The sequence below is a fragment of the Nylanderia fulva genome, unplaced genomic scaffold (genome assembly GCF_048542155.1).
Source record: "Nylanderia fulva isolate GAGA-0341 unplaced genomic scaffold, ASM4854215v1 Scaffold188, whole genome shotgun sequence".
In the NCBI taxonomy this organism is placed as follows: domain Eukaryota; kingdom Metazoa; phylum Arthropoda; class Insecta; order Hymenoptera; family Formicidae; genus Nylanderia; species Nylanderia fulva.
The window spans coordinates 16,309-36,534 of NW_028190140.1; the positions used below are offsets into that span (position 1 = coordinate 16,309).

At 40.8% G+C, this 20,226-nt stretch overlaps 1 protein-coding gene and 1 long non-coding RNA gene across 3 annotated transcripts; both read right to left on the reverse strand.

Annotated features, from left to right (window-relative positions):
- Positions 1-16,624: 16,624 nt before the first annotated feature.
- LOC146723542 (uncharacterized) lies at positions 16,625-19,679 on the reverse strand. Its single transcript, XM_085481637.1, has 2 exons — positions 18,985-19,679; positions 16,625-16,853 (listed from the first exon to the last, which is right to left on the reverse strand). The coding sequence occupies exons 1-2, from the start codon at positions 19,677-19,679 to the stop codon at positions 16,625-16,627; spliced, it is 924 nt and encodes a 307-aa protein (XP_085337763.1).
- LOC114944213 (uncharacterized) lies at positions 17,126-18,888 on the reverse strand. Of its 2 annotated transcripts, none has more exons than XR_003822130.2 (3): positions 18,441-18,888; positions 17,635-17,692; positions 17,126-17,557 (listed from the first exon to the last, which is right to left on the reverse strand). It is a non-coding gene; the product is annotated as an uncharacterized LOC114944213 (long non-coding RNA). The 2 variants fall into 2 exon arrangements; XR_003822131.2 differs by having other exon boundaries at positions 17,642-17,692; positions 18,441-18,864.
- Positions 19,680-20,226: the final 547 nt, after the last annotated feature.

Sequence of the window (20,226 nt, forward strand, 5' to 3'; positions counted from 1 at the left end):
TCTCGGAAATAATTATCGTAAATTCAGGTTACCGAAATATTCAGAGTCACGTTTTTTTTTATTAGCTCGATTATTAGATTTTCGGGATTTGCGTGTAGCCGTCTTCGCGAGTTTGTGAACTATTTCCTTGTTCTCGACTCGGCGAGAGAGTCGTGCGAGAGAATCACGAAATCTCCGTCATCTAGTTTTTTTATCTCGTTTTTTTCATACCGTGCCGTGTGTCAGAATATCGCATTGTGACCTCTGTCTATTCCGCGTGCCCGCGAAAATAAGTTAGACCATCATAACGTTTACTGATTTTGTATTTGTTATTCCGCTTGTATATTGTTGTCGCGAAAGTACATAGAATGTTTCACCGTGGATAATTACTACTGATTTTCTAAGTCAATTCCGAAAATACCGTTACTCACAGATTTTATTATATTCTATTTTCGATTCGCTACCGCTAGTTATATCTTACTGTTTGTTACATAATTTTATTGTTCTATTGTATGTATCCGATGTCAAATTGTATTTCCTAAGTGTCAAATATATATACCTGTCAAACTCTAACACCACGTGTATGTCTCTCTATACCTCTCTCTCAACCATAGATCCATCACTCCTATAGACCCGCGACTCTGTATGACTTTTGGAAAAGTGACGTTAAGTACCGTTCACAGTATTATCGTGGCGCGTTCACACGCGCCTGGCGCCCAACTGTACCGTGAGTTAATGAACGCCCCTAAGTGCGTAGAATTAACTCTTCTGATACCGATTTTTTACCGTTTATTAGTGAAACTTGGAGAATCTTTAAATTGAACGCTCCCCTGTCCGAACTTGGCGTTTCGGCACAGGAAAAGACGTTGCAAATTTTTTGGCGCCCAACGTGGGGCCACGCCAATAGAATATTATCGGAAGAGAGAGAGAGAGTAATATTCCTGAAAATTTTTCCTTTTCCTTTTTGAATCTGTGTACCGAACATATTTTTTTTGTATGTGAGTTATTATAGTATATGTTTTTTTTCATATTATCTGGAAAATTTTTTTTTTGTTTGTTCTTTCGCCTTTTTGGTTCTCGTTTTCGTTCTTTTTCGTTTATCGTTCGTTTATTAGTGGGGAAAATTTTTAGTGTCGTACAGTGATACCGTAAACTGATCATTTGAAGGTTGTGGAAAATATTATCTGGCCGTAAGTAATTGAGCCAGCTATCCACGTCTTTGAAACTTGTGAGCCCTCGGAAATATGCCAATTTTGATACCGCGGCGCCGTAATTGAGTGCGCCCATTTACCGTTTATTTATAGCGTTTTCGATTGGGGTGCACTGGCTGCACTGAATGTCAGGCGCGTGTTCGATTGGTAGTGCCAATGCGCACTTGGCTAGTGTTGCGTGTTCGTTTGAACGCACAACACTCGCATAGTGCGCACTCAGTGCGCACTAAGTGGCACGAGATATTTTGACGGTGCCAGTTCAGTGCACTGGATGCATGCAAGCAGTAGGGCATTCTTTTGAATGATAATTCGACATAATGAGCAATTCGGATTTGGCTCTCTTTAATATTTTGGAGACATTTTTGGAATCTTCTTCTAGTTCAAGCGAGCAAGAAGAAATAATTACAACTCTTCGAACTAGAAGAATAATTCCAAAAACTGTAAATTATATAGAATGTGTGAAAAAAATGGATAATGACACCGTAAGTGTTATATCTTTTTATATAAACATCGAACCTATACCCTTTTTTGAAATATAATTAATGTACTTAATCTAATAGCATTTTTATACTGAATAATAATAATTTTTATAATATAAGTATGCTGTCTTCTAAGCTGGGCAATAGAGCCAAGGAAACGAAACGAAAAATTAATTAAACGGAACTGTATCTCAATTTGAGATCCCAAAGTTCCACATATAAATTAATTTCGAAACTTACATATGGAGAAATAAGCGAGAAAAATATAGGTCCGAAAAGTCGCTGAAGCGGGAATCGAACCCGCGTCTTTCACTTTCCGGGCGACTGCTCTTACCAACTAAGCTATTCAGACCCTTTCGATCCTATACTTTTCATTTGCCTTTTTAGTAGATGTTGGTAAATACCGCCGTGATTAGCCCAAGGCGTGAATAAACTCAGAAATAAATATTTTTATCGGCTCTCAATATAAATAATATAAGTATGCTGTCTTCTAAGCTGGGCAATAGAGCCAAGGAAACGAAACGAAAAATTAATTAAACGGAACTGTATCTCAATTTGAGATCCCAAAGTTCCACATATAAATTAATTTCGAACCTTACATATGGAGAAATAAGCGAGAAAAATATAGGTCCGAAACGGTCACTTATTTCTCCATATGTAAGTTTCGAAATTAATTTATATGTGGAACTTTGGGATCTCAAATTGAGATACAGTTCCGTTTAATTAATTTTTCGTTTCGTTTCCTTGGCTCTATTGCCCAGCTTAGAAGACAGCATACTTATATTATTTATATTGAGAGCCGATAAAAATATTTATTTCTGAGTTTATTCACGCCTTGGGCTAATCACGGCGGTATTTACTAACATCTACTAAAAAGGCAAATGAAAAATATAGGATCGAAAGGGTCTGAATAACTTAGTTGGTAAGAGCAGTCGCCCGGAAAGTGAAAGACGCGGGTTCGATTCCCGCTTCAGCGATTTTTCGGACCTATATTTTTCTCGCTTATTTCTCCATATGTAAGTTTCGAAATTAATTTATATGTGGAACTTTGGGATCTCAAATTGAGATACAGTTCCGTTTAATTAATTTTTCGTTTCGTTTCCTTGGCTCTATTGCCCAGCTTAGAAGACAGCATACTTATATTATTTATATTGAGAGCCGATAAAAATATTTATTTCTGAGTTTATTCACGCCTTGGGCTAATCACGGCGGTATTTACTAACATCTACTAAAAAGGCAAATGAAAAATATAGGATCGAAAGGGTCTGAATAGCTTAGTTGGTAAGAGCAGTCGCCCGGAAAGTGAAAGACGCGGGTTCGATTCCCGCTTCAGCGACTTTTCGGACCTATATTTTTCTCGCTTATTTCTCCATATGTAAGTTTCGAAATTAATTTATATGTGGAACTTTGGGATCTCAAATTGAGATACAGTTCCGTTTAATTAATTTTTCGTTTCGTTTCCTTGGCTCTATTGCCCAGCTTAGAAGACAGCATACTTATATTATTTATATTGAGAGCCGATAAAAATATTTATTTCTGAGTTTATTCACGCCTTGGGCTAATCACGGCGGTATTTACTAACATCTACTAAAAAGGCAAATGAAAAATATAGGATCGAAAGGGTCTGAATAGCTTAGTTGGTAAGAGCAGTCGCCCGGAAAGTGAAAGACGCGGGTTCGATTCCCGCTTCAGCGACTTTTCGGACCTATATTTTTCTCGCTTATTTCTTCATATGTAAGTTTCGAAATTAATTTATATGTGGAACTTTGGGATCTCAAATTGAGATACAGTTCCGTTTAATTAATTTTTCGTTTCGTTTCCTTGGCTCTATTGCCCAGCTTAGAAGACAGCATACTTATATTATTTAATATAAAAAAACTGTTAATCTCGGCTCGAATTATTGTGTTACAATAAAAATAAAATATCGACGGCAATCGGAGCCTATGCGGATGACATGCACAAAATTAATAAATTAAAATGAGATCTCAAATCAAACTCATTTATTAAGTTCTAAACGTTTCGACCCACTTCGGGTCTTCTTCAGTAGCTGCAAAATACAACGAAACAAAAGTAGAAGATAATCGGTACAATCAGAAAATTATAAAACTCGTATACATACAATCCGCAAATAAATTAAATATAATTCTCCTCCCTATTCAAACCGTCCGGCCGTCGGAGTGTCTCCCTAACGGTGACCATCGTCAGGAAGGAAGCAGAGCCGTGACTCCCTTACCAACACTAATCAACATGGTATAAATTAAACGTAGAACAATTCACAAGAATTAAAAATTAAAAACCGGGAAGAACACTCACCCCGACAGTAAAAACAGAGAGAAGACGATGCTACACGTGACACATCACTCTAACGACTGTGCGGTATTCTACCTCGACACAGTCGATACATATATACGCAAAAACAAATATAAAAATAAAATATAAAAATAAAAATAAAAATAAAAACAACTAAACTAATCGGCACTCATGTCAAAAGTCTAACAAAAAAACCCGGCTATGTAAAATCACGAAGCTAGATTTTGGTAAATTTTTCTATTAACAAATCAAGATTCTCATTTAATTTATCAGTGTCGCTATGTAAATTTAAACTTTTCTTCTGACGTTTTATGTGGATCATTTCGGATGTCAAACGTTTACCTAAAAAAGGCTCCTCGTCTAAGACTTTTACATCCTCCCAATTAAATTCATGGTTCAATAATCTATGTTCCGATATGACTGATAATTGTGACGCGTTTCTTTTTATGTTGTTGCGATGTTCTTTCATCCTAGTTTTCAACAATCTACCTGTCTGCCCTACGTACGACGCATCACAATCCATACAATCAATTTTATAAACTACATTATTATGGAGTTCCCTTGGTAACTTATCCTTGTGTACTTTAATGAATTCACGGAGACTGTTAATTGCTGTATATGATGGAGTGACATCCAAATCACGTGTAATGTCCTCGATTCTCTTCGATACATTATTAATATACGGAATATTAAAGTACGAAACTTTTTTCTGCGTTGGAATCTTGTCATTGCATATATTTGCTCTATTGTTATGCAACTTATTATTATAGCGGAAGAACAACTTTTTTAACCGCGCTTGCAAAGTATGAAATATCAAATTGAGAGGATAATTATTAGACAAAAGAACTCCAATCATAGACTCAAAGTTACCTTTATGGAATTTCGGATGAGATAGCCAAAAAACTCTATCTATGAGGCTGATAATGGTGCCCTTTTTATGACAGAGAGGATGCTGCGATTCAAAATTTAAATATCTACCTGAATACGTCGGCTTATGAAACAAATCGAACTCAATGCTCCCATTATTTATAATAATGGTGACATCTAAAAAATTCAATCGGTTGTCAACCCCCTCCTCCATGGTGAACTGCAATCTAGGATGGAAAGAATTGAAAGTGTTTAAAACTATTTTAAGCATGGAGGGTGGGGCCGCCAACGCGATATCGTCAACATATCTAAAATAAAATGGAAATAACAATGGAATCGCAGCAATCGCTCTACTCTCCAAATCTTGCAACGTGATATCCGCAATGATCGGTGAGAGGGGGGAACCCATAGGTGTGCCAAAAGTCTGTTGATAACATACATTATTAAACATAAAATAAGTCGAGTTCATAATAAAACGAATTGTATTATTTATATTGAGAGCCGATAAAAATATTTATTTCTGAATAATTTTTATATTTGTCATACGTGATATTCTTGATCATCTTCTATATTTAATTACATATAATAAAAATCATTACTTAACTGAACACAAGATGTCGAGGTTACTTTTTCGTTCTTCCCGGAATCTAATCAACTCAAGTGGCACTGAAAATTTCGGCGTGTTCTTTTTCACCTGCACTATTCAGTGCAACCCATGGAACTTGTCCAGTGTTCGTATGAACTGAGTGCGCACTGGTGCGCACTAACTTTTTCCCAATCGAAAACGCTATTAGTATAATTCGTGAGGGGAAAGTGCCGACAATTTTTCGCAGTTTTTTTTTCTCCCTTCTTTGTCTTTCGTTTTAGGCCTGATATCGACCATTTTGCGATTTTTCTTTTTTTTTTGTTACCGTCTATCTGGATACCGAATACCGTTCCAGTACTTTCGTCTGTTGAATATTTAAGCTTGTTCGTTTTTCTTTTGGGTTTTTTTTTTCTCTCGCCCGTGTTTCATTTATTTTGGTAACCGTCCGGAAATTTTCGGTTATTCGCCGCCATACGGGTGATTATCGTTAGCGAAAATAAGTCGAGGGAAATATAGGAATATATTATTGTTAGGGATAACTTTGTTGTTTTTTTTGCCTTCTCGCTTTCCGTATCGGTTTTGTCTCGACTTCTAAAGAAGTCGAGCAAGTGGATATTTTTAATTTCAGTTATATACATTTTTTTGTTTTGTTTATTGTGCGCGGATACCGTTACTCAGCCTTAGGGCGAGTACCCTGGCCTCTTGATACCGTTTCGACCTAGACAAATACACCGAACCTGATCGTTTACTTCGTATTGACTATTATTATTTTTTTTCTTTTCTTCTCGTTCGTGTTACTTTTTTTGGAATAATAGTCGTGTTTTTATTTTCTTGTTTTCTTTTTTCGGATATCTGGAGTCAACCGTTGAGAGTTAACCTTACTTATTATTAGTTTATATTTTTTTTTCCCTTTTCTTTTTTTTCTTCTGCCTTTATCTCGAATATTGTTAGAGTAATTTTTTTTTGTTTTTTTTAGCTTTGTTCTTTTATTATCCTCTTTCAATATTGTTAGAGTTATTATATTTTTTTTTTGTTTTTTTTTGCCTTTTAGGATCTTCACTTCGTGACGGAAAGTTATTATTTTTTTTTAATACCGAGACTTATCATTATCGTTTTTTTTGTTTTTGTTTTAAATTCTAGCTTCACGAAATTTCTTAGCGAACCTATATATATTTTTTTTGTTTTTTTTTTCATCTCTTTTCCTTTTTGTTCAAACTTATTATTATTTCTTTTTCTATTTTTAATATTTACTTATACGGGTTTAACTTCGTGTCACCTATAAGATTATTATTATTATTTCTTTTGTTTTTCTCGGGGCACTTCGATTCTTTATTGTAGTTTATTCCTAAGTATAATTTTTTCCTTCTCTTATTATTATTTTTATTATTACTTTAGTACTACTTCAGATTCCCTTTCATAAAATTTTTTTTATTTATAGCGCGGAATACTTTTTTTTTCGTTTTCTTCCTTTCTTTTCGTAAATTAACTACTCACTTTTAACAGTTTTGCTCGGTTTACTCTCAACTGCATTCAAACTTTCCGATTTTATTACCGTTCCGTTTAAAGTTACCGATGAGGCCAGGCAGCGATCCACACCAGTGGATACAAAGTCTGACGGAAAGTCAAGCGCGACATCATTTGGCGGATAGGAATCTAAGCACGCAGGGAATTGTACCGGTCTTAAGGGCACGATTGTTACAGTACGAGGAAGGAATAGCGAGAGGGCAAATGTCGACAGAGGAAGGGACCTCCAGTGGGGTATCGGAACCTCGACTGAGTAGGAACCCCTTAGAAGAGGGGGCCGCAGTTGACCCCACACCTCCCTTATTCGAATCCTTCGACGGGATTCATGAGGTCGAGCGAAAATCCGTAAGGCCTCAAGTTAGATACCGCAATCCCGCGCCGGAGGCGAATAACCCGCGACCCGGACGAGCTTCCACCGCAGAGGCATACAACTTCATGCGGAAATGGAATTTGAATTTCTCGGGGAAACGGGGTAGCGACGCGGAGGCATTTTTGTTGCGTTTTAAGGAGGCCCGCGCCATAGTGCCGATTTCGGACGCGGATCTGTTCAGGTGCCTGCCGTTGTTCTTATCGGATACCGCACTATATTGGGTGAGGTTAGAGGCGGAAAATTGGAGGGATTGGCGGAATTTTGAGACTGCCTGGAGGGGGAGATTCGGAGACCCCGATTATCAGTACGCGCTCCGAGACGAAATTTTCCGACGAACGCAGGGAGAATTCGAGAGCGCGGCCGATTATTTGACGTGTTTGAGGGCCTTGTTAAGTCGGATGTCTCCGCAGTGGCCCCTGGCGGAGCAGCTAAATTTCGCGCATCGCAATATGTTGCCGAAGCTGCAAATCACGATTCGGCGGCAGGAATTCGAGGATTTTTCGACACTCGAGTATTTGGCAACGCGAGTCGAACGCAGTTTTCTGGCCGAGAAAAATTACCGTCCCCCTTTATCGCCCGAACAATCTATTTTCCCGGATTTGGGGTATCACGCGCCAAAGGGGAAAACGCGAGCCCCGATTACCGTTGCGGCCGCGACCGCCACTCGCAAAGAAAAAAAGGCCGCGAAAAATACAACCGCGAATACCGCCTCAAATATCGGAGCTCCAGTAAACGCGGCGGCTACCGTTTCGGATACCGTCTCCGGGGATACCGTCAGGCCGGCTGCAGATAACACCAGCACGATAAACTGCTGGAACTGCAATAAGACCGGACATCGCGCACGCAGGTGCGCGGAACCGCGCCGAAAGTATTGTTACCGCTGCGGGAAACCGGACGTTACCGTACAAACGTGTACCAAGTGTGCGGAAAACGCGAACCGGAGCCCGTAGAAAGGGTCCCTACGACTCCGAGTTTGAGGAACGAGACCCGAAATTATTCGTATGTTATTGTCGGGGAAGAAATATTACCGTCTCTACGTTTCTTCTGTGTCACGATACGCGGCCATAGTCTCACGGCTTTCGTGGACTCGGGGTCCAATCGCACATTAATGGGCCGCGAAGGGATGAAAATAATCGAAGCGCTAAACATCCCGACTTCCCGTACTAGAGGGATTCAGATCCGCACCGCAAACGGTCAGCTCGCGGATATTATAGCCGAGGCCACTGTACCGATACAATTAGAGGATAGATGCCGCGAAATTACCGTTGGTTTGTTACCGAATTTAGCTGTACCGTGTATACTCGGGATTGATTTCTTAACGAAATTTGGAATAGTAATAGATTTCGCCACAAACGAATGGCATTTTTCGCAATCGCCACACATCCGGTACCGCCTCACTACGGAAAGTACGCAGGGGATTTCGTGCTGTGGATTATCCGACTTGACGCCCAAACAAGAACAAAGTTTAGAATTTTTTTTACGAACGTTACCGCCAGTCTCAGACACCCCCGGAGTTACCGCATTAACCGAACACACGATAGATGTGGGTTCGAGCCCCCCGATTAAGCAACGCTGCTATGTAGTATCGCCGAAAGTGCAGGAAGCAATACGGGCGGAGACCGAGAAAATGCTCGCGACGGGAATTATTGAGCCATCCTATAGCGAGTGGTCGAATCCGATCGTAATGGTGAAAAAGCCGACCGGTAAATACCGCTTTTGTTTAGATTTTCGCAAGGTTAACGGGGTATCAAAGAAAGACGCGTATCCGTTACCAAACATGAACGGAATTTTGGACAAGTTACGGTCGGCAAAATACATCTCGACAATCGATTTAAGTCAGGCATACTTTCAGACACCGTTGGCAAAGAACAGTCGAGAAATTACCGCTTTTAGTGTCCCAGGGATGGGATTATATCATTTTACGCGAATGCCATATGGTCTTACGGGGGCTCCGGCTACCTTCCAACGCTTATTAGACCGGTTGATAGGGCCCGAAATGGAACCGCACGCGTTCGCGTACCTAGATGATATAGTGATAGTTACGCCTACATTCGAGGAACACATGATTTGGTTGAAGAAAGTGTTAGATAAAATAGTTACCGCCGGACTTACAGTTAACCCGGACAAGTGCGAATTTTGCCGCTCTCAGGTGCGTTATTTAGGATTTATCGTGCAACGAGAGGGCCTTACCGTGGATCCCGAAAAGACGCGACCGATCTTGGAATATCCCGCGCCGCGAAATATCAAGCAGTTAAGGAGGTTTATGGGGATGTCATCTTGGTACCGTCGCTTTATACCGCAGTTCGCGACGCTCAGCGAGCCTATAACGCGTCTGTTGAAGAAGGGCAGGCGCTGGGAATGGGGGGATGATCAGGATCGCGCCTTTCAGGAGATCCGAGATCATTTAGTTACCGCACCGACTCTGGCTTGTCCAGACTTCGAGATACCGTTCGTGCTGCAGACAGACGCGAGTTCGGTGGGATTAGGCGCGGTGTTAACGCAAATGATAGACGGGGAAGAAAGAGTGATAGCGTTCGCGAGTAGAGCACTGGCAGATCCCGAAACGAGGTACACGGTTACCGAACAGGAATGCTTAGCGGTCGTATGGGCGATTAAGAAGTTTCGGCCGTACCTCGAAGGATACCGCTTTACGGTAGTTACCGACCATAGTAGCCTACGCTGGCTACATAATTTAAAGAACCCGACGGGTAGATTGGCAAGATGGGCGTTGGAATTATTGGAGTATGACTACGAGGTCATACATCGTAAGGGAGCGCTGCATCATGTACCGGATGCCCTATCGCGAATGTACGAGGGGGAAGATACCGACATGATACCGTATACCGAGCCCACTAACGCTTTGGTGAATGCCGCGATAGAGACCGTAGATGTAGAGAATATTACGGACGAATGGTACCGAAAGCGATTGAGGGAGGTTATCGAAACCCCAAATAAGTTCACGCAATGGAAGGTGCTGGACGGTAGACTGTATTTTTTGAGACCGAAGCGCGTAATTTCGGATATCGTGGAGGACTTAGACCGATGGAAACTTGTACTACCGAAGGAATACCGTATAGAAGCCCTAAGGGAGTCGCATGACATGCCGCAGGCGGGACACTTGGGGGTGGAAAAAACTTATCAGCGCGTGGCCGTATCGTATTTTTGGCCGAATTTGTTTCGGGAAGTTACCGCTTATGTGCGAGATTGCGATTTGTGTCAACGGACAAAGGTGGATCAAGCAGGTCCGGCGGGTCTGATGGGACGTCGCACCGCGGCCCGTGGACCGTAGTCGCGGCCGATATCGTGGGTCCGCTGCCCCGTAGCAAGGCTGGATTTCAGTATCTTTTGGTGATACAGGATTTATTTACAAAGTGGGTCGAATGCAAGGCCCTAAGAGCGGCCAACGGGAGTAAAATTAGCGAGGCCCTCGAGGATTTAGTGATATCCCGATGGGGCGCGCCGCGATTTTTGTTGACCGATAACGGTACCGAATTTATAAATAAAGTCCTGAAGACGTTCGCGGAAGAATACAATCTAACGCACACTACCGTACCGCCATACCACCCCCAGGCTAACCCCGTAGAGCTAGTGAATCGAATTCTTAAAACGATGATAATCTCGTTCATAGATAAAGATCATCGAGAATGGGACGAACACCTTCCCGAATTTCGGTTCGCTTACAATACCGCATGTCATTCGTCGTTAGGCGCGTCTCCCGCTTTCTTGAATTTGGGGCGGGAATTAGTACCGGTCTACTCCCTGAGTAGGCGCACTCAGCAAGCTACCGAAGTTACCGCCGAAGATACCGCGAAGTGGGCAGATAGGATGCGGAAATTACAGTCATTGAGAGAATGGGTAGTCGAGAATTTAAATAAAGCGTACGAGAAACAGGCCTCCCACTACAATTTACGTAGACGGGATAAAAGATTTCGGGTAGGGAGACCTGGTACTGAAACGACAACACGTTTTATCGTCCGCCGCGGAGAGGATCGCGGCGAAATTGGCTCACAAGTTTCAGGGACCATATAGGATAGCGCGGGTGATCTCTCCAGTTGTGTACGAATTAGCGCAACTGGACGGGACCCCCTGCAGGCGAATGGCACATTAAGGACCTTAAAGCTTATCACGTTCCGGATACCGTTTTGTAGATGCCGTTTAAATGTTACGGACGGGTTGCAGCCCGGACGCTGCTGCGGAACTTCTGGAGGCGGCACCCCGAGGTCGCGGCCTTCATCGAGGAGCACGACGAGGGCTTCTGGCCCGACATGGAGGATACGGCCAGACAGTACCATGAGGCCGTATACACTACCGAGGGGGCGGTGGTGCGGGAGTTCCGGAAACTCCGGTTCAGACGCCCGACGAGCCGCGGGTGGAGCCCGAGCCGCGAACACCTCCAGCGCCGCGGACGACGGAGCGGGCGACATCTCCGGGGCGAACCCCGAGGGTGCGCTCCGGCCGAGTGCAGCGCACTCGGTCTCCCCGAGGGATGCCGGCCCGCGAACTCCAGCGAGGGTGCTGGAACTGTGGCAACCAGGCCCACGCATACACGGCCTGCCCGTTGGGGCGCACGCACGATTTCTGCTATGGGTGCGGGTGGCGGGGCGTAACTCTACGCCAATGCCCCCGCTGCGGCCCAAACTACCGCAGGGCAGAGCCGTGTACGGCCGAGCGAGGACCGCGAGCACCCCGAATGCCATCGCCGGCGCGCGAGGACTCGCCGACGCGGGACGGGTGGCCGTGGGCCCGTGACACGGACGGGAAGTCTATATAAGGACGTCGCGGGGGCCGCGGAGACGAGCGAGGAGTTTTTTTTTTATATATACCTCTTTTCTTTGTTTTCGTTCTTTGTTTTTCTTCTTCTTTTTGGTTGTTCGATTTTTTTTTTTCTCTCTTTCCGCATATTTTTCTTTTATTTTTATTTTGTGTTTGTTTTTTTGGAGAATTGTGTGTATAATGGACGAGGGCCAATGAGGGAAATAAACCCATAGTATTGGAATCAGAGTATTCTTTATTTCCTTTTTCCTAATTTCCCCCTATCGCGAGGTCGCGGAGCGGCTCATGCGAGGTTTGAGAGCGCGGACGGGAAAAGAATATGTCGCGAGGTTGCTGTCGGGGCAGTCAGGGAGATACAGGGCGGACTACCGTTTTCGATTTTTTTTTAAGCATGTGAAAGAGAATCTGCCGGAGAGGCGGCAGGTGAAGGGTTCGTAGCGAGACCTCCTCGGTCCTCCCCTAGGAGGGGGGAGTTGTGACGTGACGCTTTTGGAGCGCCGTCACAAGGGCGAAAACGCCCGATCGGGTAGGTCGCGGAGACCTGGAGCGCCCCTCATTTCGGGGAGGGTGCGATCCGTCGGTTTTCGTATTCCGTATTACCGTATTTTTTGCGAGAATCGCCGTTGCACGCAGCATCGGCATGTCGATGCGCGTGCGACGCGGTTCACAGGTAGAGCGACAAGGACGGCTCGAGAGAGCGGCCGGAGAGAGACATGTTAAGCAAGAGAGAGAAGGAGGATGCCGGAATACCGCAGCGCGAAAGGAGGATGGAGCGAGCATAAGAGAGAGAGAGAGCGCGGGACCTCGCGCAGTTAAGTATCAAATATTCGTAATTTAATTTGATATATCTGGCGCAGAATCTAGGCGTTGGAATATTATAGATACCGAGAGGACTCCGGGAGCCAAATAGACCACGGGGCCGATCCTGAAGGGGGACTGCGGAGGGCCCGGCCAGCCTCCCGTTTGTTCCCGAAGGAGAGAGGCCGCGGGAAGAAACCCGGAGGAAAATCCTGTCGACCAGCGATACATTACCGGCGTAAGAATTACCTCAGCTAAAGGAGGAGGCGGGGGGAGACCTTAGGGCCCCCGCCATCGACCCTATCATCGAGGGATGCGCAAAAGATCGGCGCGAAAAAGAGGGTACCGAGAGGCGCGAGGCCCGGCTCTCCACTGTTCGGTGTGCCGTAGCCAAGAGAGGGTGCCTCCAGGACTCCACAAGACGATTCCAGGACTCAATTTCACCGCCTGAACTGTAAGCCGCCTCTCGAGTAGTCGTAGTTACGTGTTGGTTGGTACCGTACAGATTGATCGTATACCGTGATTATCGTGAGTACCGTACTTTCTCATTTTTCGTACCGTCTTGTGTGTGAGAGAGCGGTCTCTCTCTTTTCGTTTTTCGGGATATCGTATCGCGGGGCCAGCCGACTTGCGTTTCGCGAAGAGAGCCCTCTCCGAAAAGTGCCGCCGACAGTCTATCGTCTCGGAAATAATTATCGTAAATTCAGGTTACCGAAATATTCAGAGTCACGTTTTTTTTTATTAGCTCGATTATTAGATTTTCGGGATTTGCGTGTAGCCGTCTTCGCGAGTTTGTGAACTATTTCCTTGTTCTCGACTCGGCGAGAGAGTCGTGCGAGAGAATCACGAAATCTCCGTCATCTAGTTTTTTTATCTCGTTTTTTTCATACCGTGCCGTGTGTCAGAATATCGCATTGTGACCTCTGTCTATTCCGCGTGCCCGCGAAAATAAGTTAGACCATCATAACGTTTACTGATTTTGTATTTGTTATTCCGCTTGTATATTGTTGTCGCGAAAGTACATAGAATGTTTCACCGTGGATAATTACTACTGATTTTCTAAGTCAATTCCGAAAATACCGTTACTCACAGATTTTATTATATTCTATTTTCGATTCGCTACCGCTAGTTATATCTTACTGTTTGTTACATAATTTTATTGTTCTATTGTATGTATCCGATGTCAAATTGTATTTCCTAAGTGTCAAATATATATACCTGTCAAACTCTAACACCATTGTATGTCTCTCTATACCTCTCTCTCAACCATAGACCCATCACTCCTATAGACCCGCGACTCTGTATGACTTTTGGAAAAGTGACGTTAAGTACCGTTCACAGTATTATCGTGGCGCGTTCACACGCGCCTGGCGCCCAACTGTACCGTGAGTTAATGAACGCCCCTAAGTGCGTAGAATTAACTCTTCTGATACCGATTTTTTACCGTTTATTAGTGAAACTTGGAGAATCTTTAAATTGAACGCTCCCCTGTCCGAACTTGGCGTTTCGGCACAGGAAAAGACGTTGCAGCCCAAACACAACATCTCATTTACTAGCTTTTTAGCATAAAACACTTCCGTCATTAAGTTTATATTAAAATCACCCAACATGATGCATTGCCCTTTCGCTACTAAACGGTCCACTACATCCTCTATAAATCTTAAGAAATCACCATCCGACGCGCTCGGTGAATGGTACACTACTATAATTACTCCTTTATATACAGGGTGATGCTTTTAACTTGAGACATTCAAATATCTCAAAAAATAAGCACACTACGAAAAAAATGTTAAAAATCAAAATTTTATTATTTCGAGGAGGACATACAATGACGTTAAAATCAGACCCCCCACCCCGCCCCCTGGGCAGTGAGGGGGGGCAAGTTTTAAATCTTAAATGGGAACCCCTATTTTTTATTGCATATTCGGAATCTTTGGCTAAAAACACATACAATTTGTCTAAAACATTTTTTTCGATTCATGATAGATGGCGCTGTAATCGACGAAATTCAATTTCTTTGATTTTTCTTACTGAGAACCCATGCTTACGATTTTGCAATACATTAACAATAAAAATACCACGTTTTCATTGTTAATACTCGAAATTAATCTTAAAACAAACTTCTCATTATTTTTTATTACTCATTAATTACTTCTCAAGAAACTTACTTTTAGCGTAACCCAGGAACAACGACGTGGACGTAGCAGTTTTCTGTTCCCTTCGGGGTGCTTGATTAACGTGAGTCCCCTCGCCTCTCACGATTCGGAGTACTCAGGGAATCATCTTTCAATTAAAGAAGGTGCTCAAAGTGATGACCTTCGACTTCAATGCACTTGTTAATCCGCAATTCAAATGAACGTACACAACTGATGAGTGTATCTCCTTGAATTTCAGCACATGCATTTCTGATTCGGTCAATCATATTCTCACGTGTTGTTGGTTCTTTTTTGTACACTTTGTCTTTGAGATAGCCCCACAAAAAAAAATCTGGTGAAGTAAGATCTGGTGATCTAGCAGGCCAATTTACCGGACCAGCTCTACCGATCCAGCGACCATTGAAATCATGATCAAAAACTTCTCGTGCTCCCACCGAATAGTGTGCCAGACAACCATCATGTTGAAACCACATGTTCTGTCGTATTTCTAAGCTCAAGTCTTCAAGTAATATTGGCAGTTCATTTTCCAAAATGTCTCGGTACTTTGGACCATTCAAGTTGCCTCGATAAAACCATTTCAATTTTTTCTTATACAATTAGACTTAATTTGTAGGCCTCGTCTGATCTCTAAAATACGCCAGAACTTAACAAGTGCATCGAAGTCGAAGGTCATCACTTTGAGCACCTTTTTTAATTAAAAGATGATTCCCTGAGTACTCCGAATCGTGAGAGGCGAGGGGACTCACGTTAATCAAGCACCCCGAAGGGAACAGAAAACTGCTACGTCCACGTCGTTGTTCCTGGGTTACGCTAAAAGTAAGTTTCTTGAGAAGTAATTAATGAGTAATAAAAAATAATGAAAAGTTTGTTTTAAGATTAATTTCGAGTATTAACAATGAAAACGTGGTATTTTTATTGTTAATGTATTGTAAAATCGTAAGCATGGGTTCTCAGTAAGAAAAATCAAAGAAATTGAATTTCGTCGATTACAGCGCCATCTATCATGAATCGAAAAAAATGTTTCAGATAAATTGTATGTGTTTTTAGCCAAAGATTCCAAATATGCAATAAAAAATAGGGGTTCCCATTTAACATTTAAAACTTGCCCCCCCCTCACTGCCCAGGGGGCGGGGTGGGGGGTCTGATGTTAACGTCATTGTATGTCCCTCTCGAAATGATAAAATTTTGATTTTTAACATTTTTTTCGTAGTGTGCTTATTTTTTGAGATATTTGAATGTCTCAAGTTAAAAGCATCACCCTGTATATTATCTCGCATTTCGATCGCTACACACCAACAGTTAGAGACTATTTTTTCTTTAACTATTACCTCATATTTGATATCATTTCTTATGTAAGTCATTACGCCTCCTGTGTTTCTATTTTCCCCATCGCATCTAACTAAACTATATCCCGGCGCATTCACTTCACTGTCTTCTATTTCCGCAATGAGCCTAGTCTCCGACAACGCCACGACTGCAAGATTCATCTTCGTCATATAGTCTTGAATTTCATCTTTGTGCGCCATCACACTCTGCGAGTTCGTGTATACAATTGATTCCATCCATGATTGCTACTTAGTGGACTCCCAGCCCGTTCTTTTTTTCTCCTCCTCTAGTGCTCTGGTGAAAGTCGGACATTTTCTGCTTAACGCATCATGTTCGTCATTTATCTTTAAGTTGTACGTTTTACTTTTGTACATACAATTTACACACCTCATCTTCGTTACCTTACAGTCACTTGCTTTATGATTTCCAGCACATTTATGACATGTTTCTTCTCGTTTACAATTTTTAGCAATACCCATACAGCACCGATAGATTGCAAAAACATTACAACAATCTTTCACCGCAATATTGCAATATTGTAAATTCACTGCAAAATGTTGCTACATCATTGCTGTTGAATTGCAGCAATGTTAAAATGTCCGCTTTTTGGAAGATTGCAACAAAATATTACAACAATATTGCAATGTTATGAGTTTGCAATAATGCATTGTTATTGCAACCATAAACTAATGTTGCATATACAGGTATATAAATGTAAATAAATCATTAATGAAAATACGTTGTAGTTAAATGTTATCTATATTTTTGTTTATTGCAATGTAATCACAAATAAATATAATCACAGTCGATTATATATAATCACAATAAATAAATATTAATCACAGTTGATTATATAATCATAAATATAATCACAATCGATTAATCGAAACTTAAAGATAATTTTAAATTTGGCGTATGGGCTAGCATTAATTGCCCACTAGCTATAAAGAAACTTAAAGATAGTAACGACGTAGAGTTTGAACCATAAACTATATAATTCCAAACATAACATTTGAGCCTTAAAACATAGTTTGTTTTCAGTTAAGAGAACTTAAAAATAAAGATAAGGAATTATGTTAAAACAAATAAAGTAAATCATTGAACATAAAAAAAACTTAGAAAGAGCATTATAAATATTATAAACTTAACGAGGCTGATTTTCCTTTCCTGTTAAGGATCTGTAAAAATAAAATAATATTAAAATTCATATACTTACATAAAACCTCACCTACATAAATATATCAAAAGTATGTACGTATTACTCAAGATATTATACGTAGAATCCTCCTTGCCAAAATGTTTAGTAATATTCTCTGAAACAATATAGTAAAAATATTTTAATATAAAAACAGATTAATTTGCCTATATTTATTTGTATATAATGTGTTGTTTGTACTATTACACATAATACAAAAACATATGCTTATTCTAGAGACAAAATCACATATATCCTCTCAAAATTTCAACTTGATTAGAACAGTAATAATTATATTTATCTATTATGTGCCTTTATATATTTTCTTATTTCAATATTTCTTGCTTTCTTTCTGGTTTTCTATTTCACAATATACAAATACATATTATCTGCAATGCGACAAATGTATATGCACAGTGCGAACTGTATAAATAGTTGAAACACTCATCACAAGTAAGAAATGATAATATAAAATATACACACATAAAGCACTAGCTACAGATTTATATATATTATATTACTTTTTATGTATTATAATTATTTATTTTAACTGCTGCCTATATTTACCTCTAAAGTATCTATAGTTTCATATTACTGTATCATAGAGATATGTACATATATCCCATAGCAAAATAGAAAATTAAATAAAGCAAAAATATTCACTTAAAAAATATACGAAGATATATCATAAATAAATATATAGTTTTTACTTTCCCAATCAGTCTCAGTCTCCTTGAGGTTATAGAGGTTATAGGTTCTTATTAACTTTGGGACAAGTAATTCTCTTTTATAATTACGAAATATAGATTTTTAACTTTATAGTATATCGTTATAATTAAACATAGTATTATCAAAAAAATGCTTACCTTTTCCTTTACACAGCAAAACAAGTCAATGCGAGTTACTGTACACGTGATAACCACGAGTTGCAACGGTCTACGTCTACTACGTAGCGAAGCCGGCGCCTACTATACACGCACACATGTATTGCGCAGAGCGTTCGGCGCAGAAATTTAAGCCAATGATTTAATAAAATTATTGATTATCGTTAACATCTTTTATTGTACAATATTGCAAAAAATTATTTTATTACAGTATTATACCCAGCAAATACCAAGTTACAGTTATATAATTGTTAGTTGTAATTTTCCATTTTTGAGTGGGAATTACAACTAACAATTATATAGCTGTAATTTGGTGTTTGCTGGGTACATGTATATATATTACAATATATAAATTATAGAATTTGGATTACATGCAATATTTCCGAAATATTAATGTCATGTTGCTACAAGTGTGCTGGAATTTTGTGCACCTATATCTCTGCAATGTCTTTATAATGTTGCATTGCAACTTGCAACATTGCAACGTTGCTGCAATATAATTGCAATAATCTGTGCTGTATGGGTATGATAGTAACCCCAACATTTAAAGCATCTCTTAACACTGTAATGTTCAAACACAGGATATTTCCTCCATCCGATATTTATTTTTTCTTTTTTCAGCATCAGCTCATGGGCAATTTCATCTACCTCCATTATTAAGGAACCGTCTTCTTTTCTTCCACTTCCAGCACGAGAATTTTCGTTACCTTTGGCCATTCTCTTTACTATTTTTATGTGGAGTTCTTCGTCAATTTTATTTTGTTTTTTGATTGTGTCAATTAAGGCTTCATCATCCATCTGCATTTCTTCTTTTCCAACATTTACAGCCTTTATTTTTGGTTTTACTCCTTTCGGTTCTGTGACCTTGAAATCGTCACCTAGCTTCTCACGTACTGTATCCCTCAGCTTTTCCATTTCTCCCTCGCTCTCACATCCGAGAATAATCGATCCTTTATTTCCTTTCTTCAACTTTGATATTCCCACTTCCAGCTTCTTTATATCTATCTTCTCTTTCACCAATTTTTTGGTAGTTTCACTTTCCTGCTCCCTCTTCGGTTGCACAATTATAATGTTTTCTTTCTTCTTATTTTTTACCGCTTCACTGTAGGTCCTCTGCAATCCTTCCTTTGAGCCACCTGCTACTTCTTGCATCATCTTCTTCAAATTTTCTATTTCTTGTTTAATACTTCCTAGTTCTTCATGAAGTGCTTCTTTAATCATACTTTTAATTTCATTTTTACAGGTCATTTCATTTTTTATTTCTTTTACAGCTTTAATGATCCAGTCTACTTTTACGTCAATGCCTAACCCTTGAATACCACCGCTTGTGGACGGTCCTGTAGATCCTGTAGATAATGTTCTATCTTTTCCTCCCGCCGCCGGTGTTTTCTTCATGATTGTTTCTTTCTCACTATCGATCAAAAACTCCACAAATGGTCCTTTACACAGCACGTATTCTTGATTTCTATCTAGAATTTTATGCTTACTTACACATCCTGGATGATAAAAAAGCTTTGAACAAGTATTACATTTAACAACTTTACTCTTTATTGCCTTTATTAAGGTGATTCGTTGCGGGTCGGATGAGAGGCGCGATCGCCCAATCAGAAACGGGCGAACACTCGGCGAATAAGAGTCCGAGACTAGCGTAAAGGGCTCGAAAGCGCGCGTGTCCGGCTTCCGTTCTTCACTTCGTGTTCGGCAGTTCGCGAGAGAGAGCACGCTATTATCATACAGTCGGAATCTCGGTCTTTATATTATTCTTTAT